We start from the raw sequence: 21171 nt of genomic DNA, 5'->3' as shown, positions 1-21171 counted from the left end.
GCAAAAAAGGGGTTTGCCTAAATTGAAAGTGTTCTAAAACATTCCTGGATGGACAGAAAGTGTCATGGCTTTTTTTTGTTTTAAAAAAAAACTACAAATGCATGTAAACATGTGCATGCAGGAGAGTGGGCACATACATGGTCATGGTCTTGCTTGCTCAGCGCTCAGACAGAAGTCACATGTGGGATTCATTATTTGGAGCAGGGATGCTGATTATTAGGAGAGGCCAGCTGTGGGTGTATTCCTGCACCCGAAACTGCACCGTGTGCTATTCCCATATCCAGGTAACGCAATGGGTTTGGAAACTGCCCTCCCCAGCCCAGCTCCACTGGGGAGCCAGGGGGCTGCCCCAGGGGCTCCAGGGGCAGTGCTGTGCTCCCAGTGGCCATCATAACCCTGAGGGGACTGCACCTCACACCTGGGAATCAGCAACAAACTTGAGTGTGAGATTAACTGGGCATAGGGCAGGGCTGTGCACACACACACACGGAGGACTGCACTACGGAGCAGTGCAGGAGGGGTGGCAGAGACGTGGGCAATAGGAGCCCTGCTTTGCAGTGGGACATGTGTGTGTGTGTGTGTGTGTGTGTGTGTGTGTGTGTGTGTGTGTGTGTGTGTGTGTGTGTGTATACATACGTGTGTATGTGCACTAGAGCCAGGTGCTGTTGGCTGCAGAGTGCCCCCACGGCCCGGCAGCAGGCGCCTGCTGACTCGCAGCACGAGCCATTTTGCAGCCAACCGTGTGCCCCACTGCTTGCTCGTCAGCGCTTGGCACACCAGCCGAAAGGCCAGGGGGAGCGTTTACTCTATTAAAGGATGCACAATATCAAAATCCTCTTTATAAAAGGAAAAAAGATGCAATGCAGCACTAGGAAACCTTGTGTCCCAGCTGCAACGGTCCTTCCCCATGCTCGCCTATTGTGTTTGGTTTCTTGCTACCCCTCTGTACCACCATTTAGGATGGCTCTGCCTACACAGTGCAGAAACACAGTAATTTTTTTCCCCTTTTCTTTCTTTTTCAAAACTCTCCCATGAATTGCTGTGCTGTTGTGGCAATGGGCGCTGTGCTGCTGCGGCGATGGGCGCTGTGCTGTTGTGGCAATGGGCACTGTGCTGCTGCGGCAATGGGCGCTGTGCTGCTGTGGGCTGGCAGGCAGCAGCTCCTCACACATCCGTGCTGATGCTGCGGCTGCGGGAGAAGGCCTCACGCATGGCCGAGAGCCGGTTGGGGTTGAGTGCCTGCAGGTTGGCCACGCTCACCGGCAGCTCCAGGTCCTCCTGGCTCACCGACGTGTAGCTCACGCGGTCGCCGCCGTTGTGCAGCTCCTCGGGGGGCTCCTGCAGCAGGAAGGTGGGGGGCTCGTAGGGACCGCAGCCGGGGCAGCCGGGCCGGCTCGGAGCCGGCTTCTTGCTGAAGGGGGACGAGGCGTAGAGGGAAGGGCCGTTGGTCAGCACTATGTTGCGGTTGCAGTGAAGTGGCGGCATGTGGGAGTGCACGGCGAAGTCGGGCTCCTCCTCGTCCTCCTCGGACTCATCCTTCTTGCAGCAGTAGTACTGAAATGGGACAGCCCCATGAGGCTGCGGCTCAGCTGTGTCCCAACCTCCCACCCCGCCACTGAGGGGCACGACCCTGCGTGCCAGCCCCGAGACACCGCGCTCCCGCCCCACTGCAGCAGCACTGGGGATATGTCCCCCAGCCTTACCTGGAGCCTACAGTAGCAGAGGACAGCGATGATACAAAGCAAAATGACAGTCGCTAATATTCCACCTGTGATGACCACGGTCCCGGCTGTCATCCGCACTCTTCTCCATTAACAGCCTGCAAAAGTGAGTGCAGGGGGTGATGGGGTGTGGGGGGGTCGGGGTGAGCCTGGCGCTGGGCGATGCACCGGGACGCAGCTCCCCAAACCCTCAGCTCGGGAGGCTGGCACCAGGAGGGCTCTGTGAGAGGTGATGGACAGGATCAGGCCAGATCCTGGCACTAGGCACCTGTGAAAGCCATCAGGAGTCCCCATCCCCACTAAATGCCACCTTAGGGGCGGAGGGGGGTAGAAAAAGGTTCACGTAGTGGGTGAGGAATTGCGTGAGCAGAAGCTCTGGAGTGACATCGGGCTATTCTGCATGCAGGACTCAGGGGAAATAAAACCTTCTGTCCAGCACCAGCAGCACACAGGGCACCCCCTTGGCCCCTGCCTGGTGGCAGCGAGCTTCAGGGATGGGAGAAGGAGCTTTGCTGCAAGGATTTCTGAGCTGTACACATTTTTCTCTGAGCCTATAATCCATTTTCCCCATGAAAACAATGTGGTATTTTAATTTGGAATAACTGGAGCTGCTAAGTGAGCCTTTAATGACAGCAGAGACAGGCCTCTCCCCTCCTGGGATGTGTCTGCTGGCTGCAGGAGGCACCAAGCTCCTCTCTTTCACCATGGCCAGGCCACGGTGTTGGGGGGGGACAGCGACAGTGTGCTGGACATCACAGAGACACTGTGGTTCAGCTCACCACGTATTTGTGGTTTAGGGTACCACTGGCACCTTCTGTCCTTGGAGTGTTCCTCAGAGGAATCCACATCCTGACAGAGTGGTAGCAGTGGAAGGTCCCTGCTTCTGACACTGCTGTCTACCCCAGAGGGCAGATGCTGTGCATGAGCCCTGCTGTGCCAGCTCAGGTCTTGCTCTGAGCATCCCTGTCCCAAGGACTCCTGGGAGAACTTGAATTTCCTTTCCTCCCACACAGAATAAGACCAAGCTTTTTGCTACAGGAAGAGTGCCTGGGGAGCCGCTGGGGAGACCTGCCTGCACGCACCTGCAGCGGTGCAGACAGCAACACTAACACCAGCATCGCTCCACAGCTAAAGCTCTGGCAGCACTTTGGTGCCACAAACATTGGGCTGGGAGCAGGAGAAGCAACAAATTAGGAGAAAAATCATACCCTGACCACCTACCCTACAAGTGCTTTAGCAAAGCTGGCCTCCAGCTCATGTTATCGGGTTAAAACAAAAAAACAGCCATCCCAGACCCAAATTACTTCAGCACCCGAGGAAAAGCAACCGTATCTGTCAAGGATTTAACCCACTTCCAAAGAAAATAAATCTGTGGCGTATTTTCAGGCGCTTAATGTCCTGCTAAAGTTGGGCAAGTGCTGAATGGATAAAGCAGTATCACATTTTATGTTGCTGCTGAGCAGCGCTGCAGGAGGGAAGGTAATTTATAAGGATGTCTGAATGCCTTTGAGAAGCACAGCCACAGGGCAAGTGCTGGCCAAATCCTGCCCCATTCCTCAGGCAAAATGCTCTGAGGTGGCTCATGGGGGGAATGCAGCCAGGGGAAGGGTTTATAAAACAGGGTAGTGCCGGTTTGGAAACTTTGATACTTGTTCAAAGAGGGATGAAGGCTGCAATGCCCGGCAATGCCTGTCCATGGGCTGCTCCAGTCTGCAATCACCATGTGGCCACGGAGCCCAGGGCAGGGCCATGCAGGGCAGGCGCAGGACCTGGCCCTGGGGAGGCCAGACTCAGGCCTGCAGCCTCTTGTGCACTCCATCAGTGCCCAGCACCTCATGCCCCAGCTCCCTCGCCGGGGGGACACACGAGTGCTGCACAGAGCCACTGCTCTCTGTTTCTGTCCAGCTGCAGCCAGGGGACGTGGCACAGCAGCCACTGCTCCATACAGAGCAAGGCTTTTTGCTCTTTTATCCCCCCCAACATACTTGTCTGATTAAAGCTGTGTACCTGGCAGCATTAAACTCTTCAGCATGCAAAGGGCAAGGAAAGCAGAGCATGTGGGGGCCCATAAGCAGAACAATTCCTGTCTAGACCTCCTTTTTACATTTGTTCCTAATTTCACGCTCCACAGGCTCCCAGATTCATATATTTAGTAATAAATATCCTGGTAGAAGGAAGTGCTTTGCAGCTCCACTGTGGTCTTGGAGAAAGTATGCAGGAGCCCTGGTATGAGGAATGCAGGCACTGAGAGATGCGGTCCCACCAGACGGCCGCTTGGCTTCTTCCTCCCCCTCAGTAACGTTAGGAGCCCTCCAGCTACCGAAGATGAGAACGCCCCCAGCCCGTCTGCCCCATCCGAATCCAGCCCCCAGCACATTCTCCATCACTGCCAGACGGCAGGGAAGGGGCTGCGGGGGGATGTTAACTCCGCACAGGCTGATTGCTGCCAGCCCCGGAACCCTTCTCTGTAGGAAAGTCGTCCCAGGGCTGCAGGGTGACAGGAGGGTGCTTCTTGGGGTTACCGGGAGCTGCTGCACTGGCTGGGGCACACAGGAGCTTGGGTGCAACGCTTCCTCCTTCCCCAGCACCCCACCCTGCTTTAATTTCCCAGTGCACAAAGGACAGGTCACGCTGCAAAAACCAGTGCACGGTTACTTCAGGTTGCTTCTGGGTGATCTGTTTGGCTTTAGACACAACCCTTGTACCACATGCCTGCTTTTGCCAGGTCTTCTACTGCTGCGGCTACAGCAGCACCATCCCTACTGTCCTGCAGGGGCTGGGAAATCCCAGGGTGCAAGAAAATGGCCTTTCCTATTCCTTGCAGCCTGGAGGAGACACAAGCAGAGCTCACACCAGCTCCAGTCCCAGACTGGAAGTCTTTTTCCTTGCTGACATCCCCTGCATGTCCCTGTATGGCTGAGGACATTCACTGTTCACTAGGAGCCAGGACTGCATTAGCTTCTGCTCTCCCCTTCACATGGGCATGGATATGAGGGACTCTTGGACCTTCCTAACATGTTACAACCCAACCCAGGGGGCTGGAGAAAGCTTCTCAGGAGCAACAGAGAATGGGATGGCACAGGACAGCACTTGATAATGCAGAGAGGAAAAAGGGGATGAGAAATCATCCAAAGTCACGACCTCTGTGGGTCTTGCCCTTGGTGGGCAATGTGGCCATTTCCCAGCTCATTCATCCATGCACAATGACTCATGATGCCAACACTTTTGACCAAGTCCCACTTCAGAAGAAAGGAAAAGCTCAGCAAAAAGCCAGGGAAATGGGAGAGCACATGAGTGATGCTTGATGTCTGAGATGCCACTTCCCCAAGCTGCTGGTGCTGCTTTCTGCCTAGAGCTGGGTGCAGGCAGCACAGAGTGACAAGAAAACACACTACAATAAACTGGTGAGGGCAGAGCAGGCTGGATCTGAGCCCTTGATGCTGCAAAGTTTCTGGGTGAGCCTGGCTCACACTTCCCTGTTTCCCCTCTGGTGCCACCACAGAAGTGCCACAGCTATGCCCAAGGGTAAACCCAAGAGAACATCAGTGTGAAGGAAAAGCCACTTCCCACCTGCAGCCACCAGCCTGGAAGGTAGGAAAGAAGCAAACAAACTAGGATCCAAAACCAGTTTGGTGGCAAATACAGCCTTATTTCCGCATTTACCCCGTTACTGTAATCTTACCCAGTCAATGAATAGGAGCCGGTGCTAGGAGCTGCCGGCAGCATGCCAGCGAAGACATCGTGCTGCTGGAGCCAGAAGAGAGGGCAGCTGCCAGAAACACAGGCACAGGACGTGGCTTTCCATATGAGAACCACTTGGAGCAGAAGGCCTGCGTCACTTTTGTTTGCTTTCTCTCTTCCTCCTGACAGCAGCACTCCTGGCCTGGGGGCTGATGCTCTGTAAACAGCAGGGAATTGAACACCCAGGCCTGAGGGGGGGGGGGGGGGGGGCTGGGGAAGGGCAGAGGAGGCTCCGTGCCTGTGGACCCATCACTTCACCAAGAGCATCTGAGCACCCCCAACACAAGGACAAGATGAGACCTGTCTCATCAATCCTTCCCTATCTCAGCACGTACTTCCTGCGTGGGACCCGTTGTATCTCCAGGCACTCTGTACTCCAAGTTTCTTTTGAGCATCTTAAGAACATACTGCCCTTCACTCCCTGCTGTCCCCTGTTTGGGGAAAGCTACTCACAATTTCCTAGGCTCATCCATAGGAGACGGGGCCTCCTGGGTGCTGGAGATGCCTCGGGGATCCCAGCAACTCTGTCCTCCTATCTGTACTCCCCGGGACTATGTTCATCCCATCTCTTTTTGGACACTGGTCCTTTCCAGAGCAGCTCCTGCACTCAGTAGGGGCCTTCCCTACCCAGAAAATAGGTGTTTGCTCCTGCTGATGTCCAGAGCAGGAACACTTTTCAAAGGCAATCTGTACACAGTGCCTGATAAATTATTCAGCAGATAGGACATTGCTGTAGTACTGCTGAGCTCTGCAGAACAGGATCCTGGCCATCTCCAGGCAGGAGCTTGGGGCGGGCTGTGCTGGGGACCAGGGAAAGGTGCCAAGAGCTGGGCACTCTCTGGGCACTGGCTCAGTGTGCCCTCGTGCTGGTTTTAGAGCCCTGGCAGTGAGGGTTAAGCCTGCAGGTACATCAGACTAGTGCAAGACGTGCATCGGGCTGATACGGGGCTGTAACACCTGTATTTGCATCAATCACGTCCCATAATAAATTCCAGCCAGGAACTGCTCCTCTGCCCATTCTCAGCTCAGCCCTTGCAGCCAGAAAGCTCCCCTGTGCTCTCAGAGCAGTGTGATGGCTGGGCTGCAATGGGGAATGCAGATGCTCAAATGTCACAGTGACCTGCTCCATTTGTCTGTTATTATCATCCAATATAATTATTATATATCATTAAAACACACACTTTTATAATGCAAACTGTTCAGTTACATATCGCGTGGCAGCCCCAAACCTCCTAGACAAGCCGCTGCTTTTCTGGTAAGCTGTATCAGCCATTTCCAGCTGGTGAGGACACACCACGTACGTACCACTGCAGGCGTCCCTGCCAGTGGCGGCACTGCCAGAGCAGTTCATCGGCAATGAAACCCAGCAAAGAAGACCCAGGCTATTCGGGAGATACATCACACAGCAACTGCCACTCGGAGTTTTGGGTTTTCCTGAAGCTTAAAAAAAAGCAGAAGTTTCTTGGGACAATTAAGGATCCCCTCCCACCAATTGCCGTTACTAGTTTTTGAAGCAGACATTAGCTCTTAGTGAGCACACTTGAGCAGGCTGCTTTCAAAGAGCATCAGTCTAGGGGATGCCGGCCCCAGCAGTGCACGAGAGGGAGTCTGTGCTCTGCAGTGACGAGGCAATAATGTCATTTAATACAACCAAATCATGCCTAATGAAAAATAATATTTGCACAGCTCATCAAAGTGGCATTGAGGCTTCCCAGGCACAACTGCAGGCGTGAATTTCAATGACTTCAGATGCTGAACAGAGTGCAGCAGTGCTGCTGGGGAGGGATGGGGAAAATGCTCATTTACTCAGACAGTGCTTCCCCTTCCAGTGCCCCTGGGGCCACCTGAAGGTGCTGATATCTTGCCCCAGAGTTACTAGAGGAGGTGTCTGTGGACAGTTCTGCATCACCTGGAATAAAGCAGAGTATGCTCACCCTGCTATTCTGACTCACTGTAAAACTGTACAGCCACATCCTAAAAAGCATCAACAGGGATGCTAGTGACATTGACAGGGATGCTAGTGATTTGGTGCTGCCCAGCAGTGCATCACTGAACACCAGCCTGCACTGTCATCTGCCCAGGAGAGGTAAGCTCTAAACCCAGGCACAAGGAAGGAGCTGCTCCAGATGTGATGGACTCACCTCAGGTCCAACCCGCGCACAGTGAACTGCTGCAGGGGCTGTCAGGATTTGAGAGCTGCTGTCAAACCACATCAGATGGTTTTAACCTCCCCAGTCCCACCTTTCTGCTTCACATTCTGCTTAAGTACCAGGAATTATTTCCATACATCAGCTGGCAAGCAGGCCATAACCCCAAACACACATAAGCAGCCTAAACTCCTCAAAAAAAAACCAACCCCAAAAAAACCCAGGAAAGAAAAAAGAAAGACAGGCTCTACATCACTTAATCACCTTCTGAATTACCGGTTAGCCAGCCTGAGATCCCAGCATCAGAGAGAGCAGGGTTTGGTATTAGCAGCTTGAGATAAGCTACTGCAATCACTGCAGAGTGGGAAATAAGTCAGTGTGGGGAGCACCCATCAGCCCACCCCAGGGACTGGAAATGTCCCCTGGCCAACCTGAAAAGCTGGGGTTAGCTTACTGAGAGGTAGCAACAAATCTGACTCCTGATCAGTACTTTTCCCTGCCCAATTCACCGAGCAGGCATCACTCCCTCTCCATCAGCATCCCTTGGGAGAGCTCAGCGCAGCCCCCAGCAAGGCACCGTCTGCTGAAGCGCCCACAGAAAGATCAAAAAGCCTTAACTGTTACAAAACGCTGCTGAAATGATGCACCGCAGGCGGAAAAAGGAATTTGTTCTCCTGAAAGAGCAACTCTTCCCAAAATTGCTCCATTCACCTGGATTTTAACAATTCTTCAGGCTGAAAACCAGCTGCTGCTACCCCAGGAGCCCAGCACAGCCAGAAGAGCCCTGAGGGACCCGGTGCCTTACCACAGCAGCTCACAGCAGCTCTCCTGCGGTCCCATCTCCCAGCAGATACCTGGAGGGCAGGGTTTCACGGCTCAGACAGGGCTGGTGAGGCACGAGGATGAGAAGAGATCCAGAGACACCAGCTGAGCTCCTGGCAGATTCCAGCCCTGGCTGGGCACTGGAGCTGCCTCCCGACACCGGCTGGGCTGAGTCCGGCACTCCCAATCACAGCGGTCCTGGGACAAGTCTCTTAGGGGCCAGGGACACTGTGGAGGGACTGGGTACGCTCTGATGGCCACACAAAGCAACAGAAGCAGCCGCCCTCTTGGTGGCCTCCCCAGCAGCAGCTGCTTTAGCTCCAGAGATCTGTTGGCTCTGGCCATGCAGCAGCGTCTGCGCGGAGCCTCATTCCTATGGGAGACACTGCAGCGACTGGGTTGCGGGAGACGACTGAGTCACCCCGCCGGGGTTCAGTCCTGGCCTGTTGGGAACACTGCATGCTTTGAAGCTTGTGTCTGTGCCTCTCAGCCTCCAGCCCAGGCAGCCACAAAGCCACACAGCTCCCTGCACAGCGCCAGGAGCAGCGGCCCCGCTGTGCACCAGCCTTTGTGCAATACCTCAGCTGAAGCCCTGGCTCAGCCCTGGGCCTCGGGGCCCAGCTCCGCTCTGGCTCTGGCAAGCGAAGCAATGCCCTGCCGAGAGGGAAAGCATTGCTGTGCCAATGCCCATTTTACAGACAGGGATACTGAGCCCTGGGCTGGTTAAGGCTCTGCTTTTGAAGCTAGGCTGCTTGAAATCTATCAGGTATCAGGCCAGGCACTGGGTAAGCAGTGAGCTGGGGTCAGGTCCACTCTCCTTCCACCCCCGCACCAGAGGCTGGGAAGGATGAATCCCAAACCTGACCCGGTGGTAGATGTCCTGAGATGCAGATGATCCATCAACCAGGGGTTGGGAGTAAGCAGCAAATCCATCAGCTCTGCATTTCCAGGAGCTATGAACACAGCTCCTCAGGTTGGGAAGAGCTTCAGCAGATTGAAGTCCTTGCAGCTGCGCAACTCACTCTCATTGCTCAGGATTTCCTGAGGTGGGAGCACCATCTCCTTGATGCCCATGAAGTGCAGTAACCTGACATCCCACCACACTAAGGTGCAGGAGGGGGACCAGCACCCCTCTGACACATGTTGTTTCCTGAGCTGCCCTGGGCTCTGCCTCTCCATGCAACCTGCCTATTCCTCATGAACTCCTCTGCCCTTCTGACAGTCCCTGCACCCTGTGTGAACCGGGTGACTCCTGGGAGCTGCCTCCACAACCACTCGGCACCAGCAGCTCCACCCGGGACCAGCGGGGATGTATGATGCTGCCTCAAGAAAAAACATCACAAAAAGGGGAAGGGAGCTTCCATAGTTTCCATAGCTACAGCTTTACATCCCTCTGGCACAGACTCAGGTTCAACCCATGTAATGAGAAGCAAGCAGAGTGTTTTTCCCACTTCAGCCATACAAGGCAGCATGGTGCATGAATAAAGAAGTGGGGAGAGAGAAAGCTCAGTGATTCTGGAAATAACAGCTAAACGTTAAGGACCAGGATGTGAGGCTGCCACTGGCGCTGTGCTCCCTGCCCCATCGCTTGGATGGGGCATGGGTTGCATTTGCAGGAAAGGAGGGAAGGAGCCCTCACAGCCCCCCCCCCCCTTGCCTGCACGGTGAGTGAGGCACACACCTGCATGCCACTTGATGTGATCAAGGGCCAAAATCACTTCATTTAAACTACTGCCCACATGATGCTCCCAGGGTTGGACTTCAGAGAGACAGGAGCTGGCACAAGCAGTGAATCTGTGCTGCTGCCAACGGAGTCACTGCCCATAGGACCTGGGGACACGGGGTTTGCCTTGCTTCTTATCCATGCCTCGTACAAAAATCACACACTTAGGGCTGGTGCCAGCACTGCGGCTCATGCAGAAGGACACATGCATTTGCAAACCACTCTGGTCATGAACAAGAGAGCGACAGGCTTCCTCATTGCTTGTGACCAGGAGTTTCCCTGCAGGCAGTAAAATCTCCTTATGTTATCTTTTTAGTAAGGATTTATCATTGCTGCATCAGGGGAATTAATACAGACTGTCTTGGAGGGTAATTTTCAGAATCTTGGCAACTTACACTGAGCCAGTTCCAGTAAATTTCCCTTTTTCCCCACCTTAATTCTGTTACAGCTTTTCCTGGGAGATGAGAGAATGGAAGATCAAACTAGGAGGAAAACCCAAACCTACAACAACAAAATCGTAAGGCTAATAAAGAATCAGAAAAACCACACAAGTTGTTCTACTCGAAAACACTTGGGCTTAACAGAGCTGCTGGGATCAGATGTTTGAAATCTCGACTGTTCCCAGGGACAGCATCTCTCAGAAATCAAAACACACATAATGGGCCTTTCTGCCCAGCATCAGCACCAGGACGATGCAGGCCCCGTCTTTGAAATGACTCCTTCCTGTGTGAGAAGCCCTTGGGAGCGATGCGGTGGCTCATGCTCCCGCACGCTCCCTTCTCACCAGCCCCAGGAGCCAGAGCAGTGCTCCCACTGGCACCCAGCGGCACTAGGACCGGTGGCAGGAGCTCCCACCGCTGTCACACGTCAGGCTCTGCTCTCCCCAGCTCCTCGTGTCTGCAGCAGATCAGTGCCAGCAGCTTCCCCAGCCGGCTGCAGTCTCTGCCTGCCTTGCTTAAATGACGCCTGACTTGCAGCACTCATAGGACTAGAAAACATCAGGTGTCTCCTCTTTGAAAGCCAAGCCTCAGACCAGTGTGTGAATCACCCCTGAGCATCTGAGCCCTTCCTTGGCCTTGCTGGAGAGTGGACAAGGCAGGGAACCAACAGCAGCTCTTCTTGCATTGGGATATCTGCACTCCCTGCAGCCACCGATGTCAGATCACTAAACCCCCTGGCCATGCAGAAATGGCTCCATCCATCCTGGAGAGCAAGAGGAGATTCACACACCAGCACTTCCCTGCTCCACCCTATGAATCCCAGCTGAATTTCACCATTCTCTACTTGCACTGTGAGCTCACTTTGCTTGAATGTGTTTGCTTGAACTCGCTGGGAATTGGGTATGTTGTACTGCTAAATACCACTTTCTGCCCCAGAGCTAACCTTGTAGTTGTGATGAAGCTCATGGGGAGCTCATAACCAAAGCATCAAAACCTTTCACTGAACCTATGCTGATGTTCTGAGCTCTTTGGACATCACCACTGGACATCAGATGCTGATGCTGTGGCACCACAAGGAGCACTTCGTTAACAGCCCACCCCAATGGCAAACCATACAGAAACCTGAAGTTTTAGTCTTACAAAACCCAGACCTGCAAATGTGCCCTGAGCCTGGGAGTGCCCTTTGGCAGACCAGAGTCCATCAAAAACCAGGTGCCTGACTCATGATAGAGCTCCGCCTGCAGGGGATGCCCCTCACAAGGTTAAACAGACCACAGGTCTCCTCTGGGAACTGGGAATACATTCACTGCTGCCTAAAGCACTGGCCTGGTTAATAAAACATCCTGCAGCCTGGCTGCCTCTGTGCCTGGGCCTGACAGCAAAGGGACCAGGAGCTCCTGCTGCCAACACGGGATGCTTCTGGCGGGTTGAATTAGGATATGAAACTGCACTAGGTTGTGATGTGCTGGTTACAGGCAATGTCAGCATTCCTACCAAACAAAGCATGTCTTTTCAGGTTCCTGCAAGTGTTCTCATCTGTGTTCATGTATGCCCTTTTTGAGCAAGATCCAGGCCCTGGCTATAGCAAGAGTGTGCCAGCGTTACGTATTTCCGAGCCTGGGCAGCTCTAATCCTCTGAGGTCAACAGCACTGCCACAGCCCAGCAAAATTCATGCTTTATATTCACTACCAATCAAGTCAGACAGTGTTTTGAAGACCAACCTTTTGTCTGTCAATCCTAACATTCAACAACATAAAACAAGATTTACAAAGGTACCCAGAAAACAAGTAAGATCAGTGCTTGGTTTCTCAGAAACTGGTATCACAGTCTTGTGTTTTCTATAACCTATGCTGTTTTGTTTAAAAATACAACAAAAACAAAGATGTGATGCCAGAAACACAAGGGAAAATATGTGCAACCAAGAAAACCCCACTTTCTGTGGGCTGAATCTGCTCCCACGAGCTACTGTGAGAATCAGGAATAACTCTTGAGAAAACAGTAATGTTGAACTGCTGCGGATCAGAAGCAGCAAGCTGGGACTGCCTAATATTAATTGCACATATATTATGCTTGTCTTTCAGGAGTGACTCCTGCCCATGGGATGTCACATCCCGCCCTGGCTGGAGGGATACCACTAGACTTTCCCTGCGCAGCACAGTCAGAGCATCCCACTCATGATCCGGAATTATCACCCCAGCCCCTCCTATGTGCAATGTAACAATAAACCCACAGAATTCTCCTAATTGCAAACCCATATCAACATGTATTATCCTTCCCTCCCAACTCTGCTCCCACTCTCACAGCATGGCTATTTTCCCCAGATCCCACCACTAATCTTCCCAGGGCTTAGCTACCCAGCAGGCAACACCAATCAAACCAAGACACCTCCTTTTCCTTCCACATGAGAGCCTTATAAATTGCATCCCTGTAAATCCCTGCTTGCACTGGCTCACAGAGGAGACAGAGAGATCCCCAACAACAAGGCCATGCATTTCCTCGGCCGGGGCACTGCAGCCCTTGCTCAAAGGCAAGCCTCTGGCAGCCTCCACACTGCATTTTCTTCCCAGGCAGGAGTTTAACTCAAATTGACACAAAAGGCACCATGTCTCACAATGTAACTCACGTATATTGTGTAACTAAAGAGTGACAACCTGCACGGTGTAGTTCTGTGCATTCAAGGGTGGGAAACCAGCAGGAAGAATGAACCCCGCTGCCTGCAGGGTAATGCAGGCAGGCCCCCGTCAGGGAGAGCCTCCCAGCACTGCACAGGCTGTAATCCAGCTATGGGGGCAGGAAACTCATAAAGGAGAGACTTAATGGTTTGCCAGAGCTCAGGCAGGAAGATCCACAACAGGTCTTAAATCCACACCAAAAGCGAAGAGAATACAGATGTAAAGTGCATGGCAAAGCACAAGCAATATCCCTGCTTAAATGGGGAAGCAAACGCAGGCTCCAGGGCAGCAGCTCGGCAGTGGGTTTGCACTGTCCCTGCCCATCACCTCAGAAATACTGAACTGATTTCTAGGGAAAAGAACAAACAATCCGGAGGAGGGAAGGTGGAATGTTGGGAAGAACAATGAGCAAAGTTATCTGTAGGCAAGTTCTTCTCACAGGCAATGTGAGGGGATGCTTTAGCAGTGCTGTGACTTGCAGGCTGTAACACAGCTGCTGGGGACTCATCTGGCACTTGACTGTGAACTCCCTGTCTCGCAGCACATTCCTGCTTCACCACAAAGCACCGGCATCCGTGGAGCCCATGCACCAGCTTTTGCAGCGAAGTCTGACATCTCCCTGTTGTGACTGGTGCCGGTTTGTGAGTCTGAACCTCAAAACGTTTTGATCCACTTCAGCTGAAGTGACCTGAGCTGGAGAGAGGCCAGGGGGCACAATGACTTCTGGATCCATTAGGAAGCTGTGGTGGTCCCCAGAGGGTTTCCAAGCAGCTGGATCACCCCACAACCTGGGTATTCACCTTACCCCCGGCAGCCGCTTTCCCTTCGCTAATGCTGGTGTGCTTTCCCCATCAGCCTGGCTTGACTGATACCAGCTCTGCAGCTGTGGGAAGAGCAGGCAGTGCTACACGAGGCCACTTTTGTTCACGTGGTCTAGCCTAGGTTTCCAGGCAGCTGAGGGACAAGGAAAAAATGAAACCTCAAAGGACTTCTCCCAGTTTGCTAAGAGTTCCCTCCAGCAGGCAGGAAATCCCAGCTGTGCGGCATGCCCACTGCTTGCAATGCCCCCAGTATAATAAGCTTATGAGCTTCTGCAGCTCAGATCCTTTGATGAACTTGTACCAGGAGAAAAGCCATAGTGTGGCCTCAAAGCCATACCTAAAGCTGGCAGCATGGAGGGCTTCGTCCCCCGCCTCACAAGATCATCTCCTTTATCCCCTGCCCAAGGGAAGCCGCCCAGTGCAGCCTTGAAGGAGCCTAAGCTGGAGTTTGGCAGCAATTTGAAAAAAAAGAAACCTACAAGCTTTTTCACCCAAGCCGATTTTTCAGGCTGCAGCTTCCGCTGGTTGTTGCAGCACCTAAGCTTTCTGCAGTGGGTATCTCGGAAAGGAAGGAAGAAGAGGAGTGTGCTGCAGAACAGGAGCAGTGGCTGACCCGCGGGAGGGCAGGGCAGGGGCACTGGCACACGAACAGGAGGAGAAGGCCGCCTGGGCTCTGCATGTCCTGAGCATCCCTGAACCCTGCTGAACACCCCTGAGCTGGCACCTACAGCCGGGGCGCTCCGCAGTGCTCACACGGCTGCAGGGCAGCACTGAGTGAGGCAGAGGAGGGCTGGAGCCAGTCCTGTTGTGGGCAGAGCGCTCCGGTTGGCTCCAGGACTCCATGGGCACCCTCTGTTCTCCCCCACCTCGAACAGACAAAACCAGTGACTCGCTTTCCTCCCCATCACGGCCCTCCGAGGGGCATAAACCCAGTGGTGAGAACTGATTGTGTTTGCCTGGGACCGAAGTAAGAGGTGGGAGCGATTTCTGCCAGGAGCGGGTGCAGATGCAAGGCCAGTGTGAGTGACAGCAAAGTCACATCACTTCCCTCCTGCCACATGTGAGCAGCATCCAGCACCTGAGCGAGGGAAGGGGATGATGCTGGCACTTGGCTTCTGGTGAAAATTCACTTGCCCTCCTTTCCCTTGTGTGCTGCCTGGGCTGGGCCATGATGAGTAAACGTGCGGGCTGCAGAGTGTCTCCTACAGCGGCCTCGAGTGCTGCAGCCTCCCTCTGCCTGCAGAGCTGCCTGCCCTCTGCTCAGGTGCTCAGCAGCACCTGCTCTATCTACTGCTCAAACTCATTTTCAGAGCCTTGGGGAGAACTCCTTCTCTTGCCCTCCCTGCTGATGTGAGCCCTGCTGCCCTATTATGCTGATCTCAGGCTGGTTTTTACTTTTGAACTGCTGGTGGTCCCCTCTACGTCCCCCGCCTGTGCTCCCCACAGCCAGGCACACGTTTCCCTGGCTTGATCCATCCGGTACTGAAGTAAAAAGAAAATCTCCTCCTGTTTTCAGGTTGGATCAGGTCGCTGGCCTGGCAAGGGTGCACAAAGACTTGCTTTTGGGTTTCTGCTAGCTTTCCTCTAAAATGTCCTTTAGAAAAAGGCAATTAGCACAGTGCCATTAAGGCTTTACCCATTGCACAGCCAGACAACTTGCCAGGAGTCTTTTGAAATGACCTTTAAACAACAGACCCTGTCTTGTTTACTGCATGTTTCTGAATGCAACAGTAATGCATCCAGATGTCACCCGTGTCTACCATAGACCTGACTATTTCTGGAAACACACCACAGGCAAATTGCTTGGCTGATGTCAGATGGTGTTGTAGGGAGAAAGTGACAAGTTTCCATCTCTTTGACCAAAGCTCAGAGATGGTTCCAGGGCAGCAGAGCTGCCTGTGCCTCCACCTCAGCCCCTCCAGTGGCTCCCACACTGGATAGGGCAGAGCTCCCATGCTGCTGTGCTGAGTGAGTGCTGCTGCCTGTGGCATATGTCCTGCAGGTCAGCGGTGGGGAGAGAAGCACTGGAGGCACAGAGGAGAGGCGGAGCTGCCTCATGGTCGGGCAGATGGGGGGAAGATGTCTCAGCGCCATTTGTTCTGCATGGAGACAAACACCAGCTCTGACCCGACACAGGTGCTTGTTTCAATGGGCAGGATAAATCTCTGCCTGAAGTGGGTGAACAGAACTGCTCCAGTCCCTGGCTCATCACTTGTTTTCACTCTGTGGCCTGCCCAGAAAAGCACCAGAGAGATGCCCAGCAGCAGCATCCCAGGCTGCAGCTCACACCACTGCCCTCCAACCGCACTGAGAAATCTGCACTCTGTGCCACGTAGGATGGGGCACAATCACTGTGTGTGACTTAGGCCTCAAGCAGCTCGGCTCCTGTCCCCCCTTTTGAGCTGCCTCTGACACAGGCACCTTGAGAACTGCACGGTCCATGGTAGCCAGGTCCTCCCTCTGGTGCCCTGAACTGCTGTTAATGGGTCATGGCTGTTATTAAGCTTTCCAGGGACAGAAGTGTCCAAGGAGTTTCAAAATATTATTATGACTTTCAATTTTATTCTTCAGCCTTTCCAGCTGACCTCTGTTCAGGGCTGCTCTCATGGGAATCACAGATTCCTGAGGTCCTAGCCTTGTCCAGGTTGGCCTCAGCTGTGATCTGAAAGGTCTGAAGAGGGTCAGAATCCATCACCCAACCTATTTGTCATCCCTCTGCAATCTGTGGGGCTAGGATATGTGCCTTTTTCTCATGCCAAGGGTGAACACACTCTGCCTACTGTAATAAATCAGATCACAAGGACAGAAGGAGACAACAATGTCATGCGAAGAAGTGTAAATTGGAATGAGAAAAAGTGGCAAGCTCAGCCCCAGCTCCTGCCACCTCTCCCCATCCCTTCCCTGCTTTTCTTTGATGTTATAAGCTGTATCACAAGCTGTGGCTGCAGAAGGCCTGCCAGCAGCAAGCACCTCTTCACTGGTGTCCTGGGTTCAGCAGTAGCAGTCATGTTTCCCCTCCTCGGTAGCTGGTGCAGTGCAGTGTTTTGACTTTCGGCTCAGGAACAGAGCTGATAACAATGATGTTTTGGTTTGGCCAAGGACTTTGTGAGCCTCATGCTCTGCTAGGGAAGAGGGGAAGCTGAGAGGAAGCAGAGACAGGACACCTGACCCAAACTGACCAAAGAGGTATTCCATACCACAGCACGTCATGCCCAGGAGGTAACTGGGAGTTAGCCGGAAGGGCTGGGAGACTGCAGGGTTGGAGGAGGTATCGGTCGGAGCTTGGTTGGGCTTGGGGGGCGAGTTATCAGTCAGCTGGTGCTGAGGTGTTGTATTCTCTTCCCTTGTTATTTCCTTTATCATTATTATCATTGGTGGTAGCAGTAGTGATCTGTGTTACACCTTAGTTACTAAACTGTTCTTATCTCAACCCGTGGGAGTTGCATTCTTTTCGATTCTCCTCTCCGTCCCTCCGAGAGCAGGGGGAGGGCAAGAAAAGGGGGGGAAGTGAGCGAACAAATTACCTGACTGGGTTTAAACCACGACAACTGGCCACGTCCTTATCCATATCCATGACAACATGACAGCCAGGTACCAGAACACAGCGAGCAAGAAGGTACCAAGTTATCTCCATTTCTTACACCAGCACTAATGCAGCCAGGCACTGTACAGCCACATGGAAAGGTCTGAGTTAGGCAAAACCCTCCCTGACCCATGTACTGGGCACTGAGGATGTGTCCTGACATGCCCAAAGACCGGGGCACAGACTTCTTCAGCCTGCGACAATGCAGCTGAGCTCTCTGGGCTGCACTAAATGCTTGAGGGAATTAAACGCCTTTGTTTCTTTGAATCTGGTGCCCAGAAGAACTTTGAAAAGCTTCTAAAGGAGTGTTCAGGTATGGCTGCAGGGTCTGTGGGTGTCAATCAGCTTTAGACATGGGAATGCATTTAGAAAAAGTTGGGTCAACATGCCACGGACAGCAAAAGGGTCTGATGTCACTTAGTCACTTCTGAACATGGTCTCCTTAGATTGCAAAGCCCATGAGACCAAACCTTCAGGCTTGACTCTTGTTCACCTACATGAGGGGTTAGGAACTGCTGCAGTTGCAACGGAAAAAGATCAGGAGACGTGACAGTAGAAGGATCCAGGCTTTGCTGGAAAACGGACTGAAACACAGTGGAGAGCCATCCACTAACCACAGGGCTGGCAACGTCCTGCAACTAGTGCTCAGGTAGGCACAGGTATTTAAGAGCTACCTGTATTTTTACTGCTATTTCCTTCCTTTAACCTCACATCCCCCTATCCTTCCTAAGTGAGAACCAATGTACCGAGGGATGCTAAATCAACATCAGTCACTTTTCAGGGGATTTTGTTGAAGTTCTTTATATCTACTGAGCACCAGCACCATTCCTGTCATCATCCTGCACAGAAATCCTGACACGCAGAAGGAGGCTCACTTCTAATTACAGCTGCACAGTCTTTAAGGTGTTTGAAGTCTCTTTTCGCCACCTGACAGCCATAACACGTCTTCCTGCTCAGTTCAGACAAGACAAAAACCAACCGCGAAAGACTGCAAACCACCTTCCATTGTTCACATACCATCGCAAGGGGCAGGAGCCTAAATACAGGTGAGGGGGGCAGCTCAGGCACTCACAGGGTCACACACAATTTGTGCAAATTGCTTTCCCTTAGTGGTATTGCAATTTAGATGCTTACTCAGTGAAGACAAACCCAGTGACCAAAACCCCATCACATTGGGTTTGTTTGCTCAGTTGAGGTCACCCAGGAGCACTGTCTGCACTCTAAACACTGGGATATCCACCAGGGTTCCTAAAATGACAGATATCCATCATGAAAGACTGAAGCTCATGATTTTACCTCCTAGGTCTTATGCTGATTTCACTGCTCATTTTAGGCTAGGAAACAATCTGTTGAACCTCAAAGTGCAGTCTTCTCTTACCTTTAATTTATTCTGTCAGAAAACTGTCTACCTTAATGAGTACGAGCACACCCCCACTGCCTTCCAGGTTTGATGATCTGTTATGTCAAATATAAATAATCCTGTCTGAAACCAGGCGATACAAGGAAATGAAAAGCCATCTTCCCTGGGGGATTTCTCTCTCCCTCCCACAGCCCCCCCCCCCCCCCCCCGAGCCCACAGACTACCTTCAGTGTCCTGAACAACGTCCATGTGCCTCGGAAAGCGCAGACCTGGACAGCTGCTGTATTAATGAAATAGTGATAAAACCCAGCCCACAGATAACCGTGCTGTTGCCTTCCTCACATTCAACCTGGAGTCCTCTCCATTACCATTGCTTCACTGTGTGTGAGCGAGCTGGGTGGTTTGATGCCTAACCTGGGACTGAGATGGTCTCTACAAACTACTCTGGATCCAATGTCCTTTGGAGCCAGGACACAAGACAGAAACAAACCTTTGTCCTGGTGAAATACCCAGACAGGCTACCAAGAATGTTCACTTTCAGCCCCATGCTGACGGTGCAAAGGATAAGCTGTCCCTGGGGCAGAGAAGGATGTAACTCAGGCAAGCCAGGGGATAGGGACAGCTTTCCCACCCCATCCCTGTGAGATGCTTTCATGACCTCCTTCATAGGCACGGCTTGGAAACTAAAGATGCTGTAGGACAAGGGAAAACCAAGCCTGGAGCACCCTGGTATTTTTCATCCTTGTCTAAGGTAGGGGGAATTGACCAGTCTCCCTGAGACCGGCTATCGGGGAGCAGATGCTATGCAGTTCTCCATTCCCTGCTCGCTCTGACCCCCTCCAAATCACTTCCCAGCCCCAGCTCTCGCAGCCGGGGCTGTCCCTGCTTTCCCCCTCGCCGGCATCCCCGCGGGTTCCGCCGGTTCCCGCGGAGCGGCCATCCCGCCGCTGCCGAGAGCGGCTCAGGATGCGCCGAGGGGGTGGTGGGAGAGAAGTAAACAGGGCAGAAGCGCCGCAAAGGACCCCGGTGTGGCGAGAGCCGGGAAGAAGGAGCCCGGGAACCGGCAGTGCCTGTGCGTGTGCAGTGCCGGAGCCCCCGCGCCGCTGCCCTTTCTCTCTCGCTTACCTTCACCGGGGGAATTGTGCCGGATCTCGCAGGTGAGGACCGCGGCTCCCGAAGTCTCTCCTCGGAGAGCTCCAGCGCCAACGAGAAACAGCTGGAAATGATTAGGAGATGATGGAGCCGAACCCGCGCGGCGCGGACGCGGCCGGGGCTGCGGCGCGGAGCGGAACCGGCAGCAGCTACGCTCGGCACATGGCCGGGCCCCGCAGCCGTGGCTCCGCGGGGGAGCTCCCCCCTCCCCGCCCCGCACCCCAGCGCCGCCGGGGCCGCCAATGACGGCGGCAGGAGCGGAGCGGCCCCCCCGAGCCCCGCACCGCCGGCAGCAGCCCCCGCACCCCCACCGGGGATGCCGGGATGCGAGCCTGACCGCGGGGTCAACGCCGGGGGAAGAGCGGAGAAGACCCGGGTGACCCCCCCATGGAACCGGGTCACCCCCGTGGGGCTGGGGGACACCTCATGGAACCGGGGGATTCCCCCTCACAGAGCCGGGAACACCTCAGTTTGGCCGAGGGAGCTTTCATCCCCAGCGCAGGGAAACCACCCCACCTCCCACGGGAAAAAAATAGGAGACAACCCCACAGCATTCCCCGTTTAGCCCCACAAGGGTCGCAGGACACTTTAGATGTGCTGTGACTTTGCCCCATCCATGTTTCCTGGGAGCTGTGTTGAGGGTCTTGCTGTCTGGTTTCAGTTACAAACCACCACTCAGATCTCCTCTTCCCAAACCTGTGCCTGTTCCAGCACAACCTCAGCTACTGCAGAAGCCCTCGTCCACAGCTTCCTCCGAAGTCACTGTTACGTACAGGGCATGCTGGGCACTTGCAGTGGTGATTTACAAGACACAAGTCCTTAGGGTCATGTCCCAGAGCTGAAAAAGCCAGTGCTTGGTAACCGCAGAACTCGGGACCACCGCCGGCGGTTGGAGCTGGTATCACCCCTTAGCAGGTTGGCAACCTGCAGAGGCAATGGCACCGAACGGCCTGCCCCAGCCATGCAGGAAGGTCGTCCCCGTCCCCAG

At 53.6% G+C, this 21171-nt stretch overlaps 1 protein-coding gene across 2 annotated transcripts; it reads right to left on the bottom strand.

Annotated features, from left to right (window-relative positions):
* Window positions 1–1154: 1154 nt before the first annotated feature.
* FAM163B (family with sequence similarity 163 member B) lies at window positions 1155–20915 on the bottom strand. 2 transcript variants are annotated; one of them, XM_057409185.1, is made up of 4 exons: window positions 20886–20915; window positions 20157–20247; window positions 1704–1819; window positions 1155–1554 (listed from the first exon to the last, which is right to left on the bottom strand). In XM_057409185.1, the coding sequence occupies exons 3-4, from the start codon at window positions 1794–1796 to the stop codon at window positions 1165–1167; spliced, it is 483 nt and encodes a 160-aa protein (XP_057265168.1). In that variant the 5' UTR covers window positions 1797–1819; window positions 20157–20247; window positions 20886–20915; the 3' UTR covers window positions 1155–1164. The 2 variants fall into 2 exon arrangements, with proteins under 2 accessions (XP_057265168.1, XP_057265167.1); XM_057409184.1 differs by lacking the exon at window positions 20886–20915 and having other exon boundaries at window positions 20157–20486.
* Between the last annotated feature and the right edge of the window lie 256 nt (window positions 20916–21171).

The sequence above is a fragment of the Pezoporus wallicus genome, unplaced genomic scaffold (assembly GCF_028554395.1).
Source record: "Pezoporus wallicus isolate ANWC-B61680 ecotype Strahan unplaced genomic scaffold, APGP_CSIRO_Pwel_v1 contig_8341, whole genome shotgun sequence".
NCBI lineage: Eukaryota > Metazoa > Chordata > Aves > Psittaciformes > Psittacidae > Pezoporus > Pezoporus wallicus.
The sequence above is the reverse complement of the archived record's forward strand: the minus strand, read 5'-3'. Positions and strand labels throughout refer to the sequence as shown.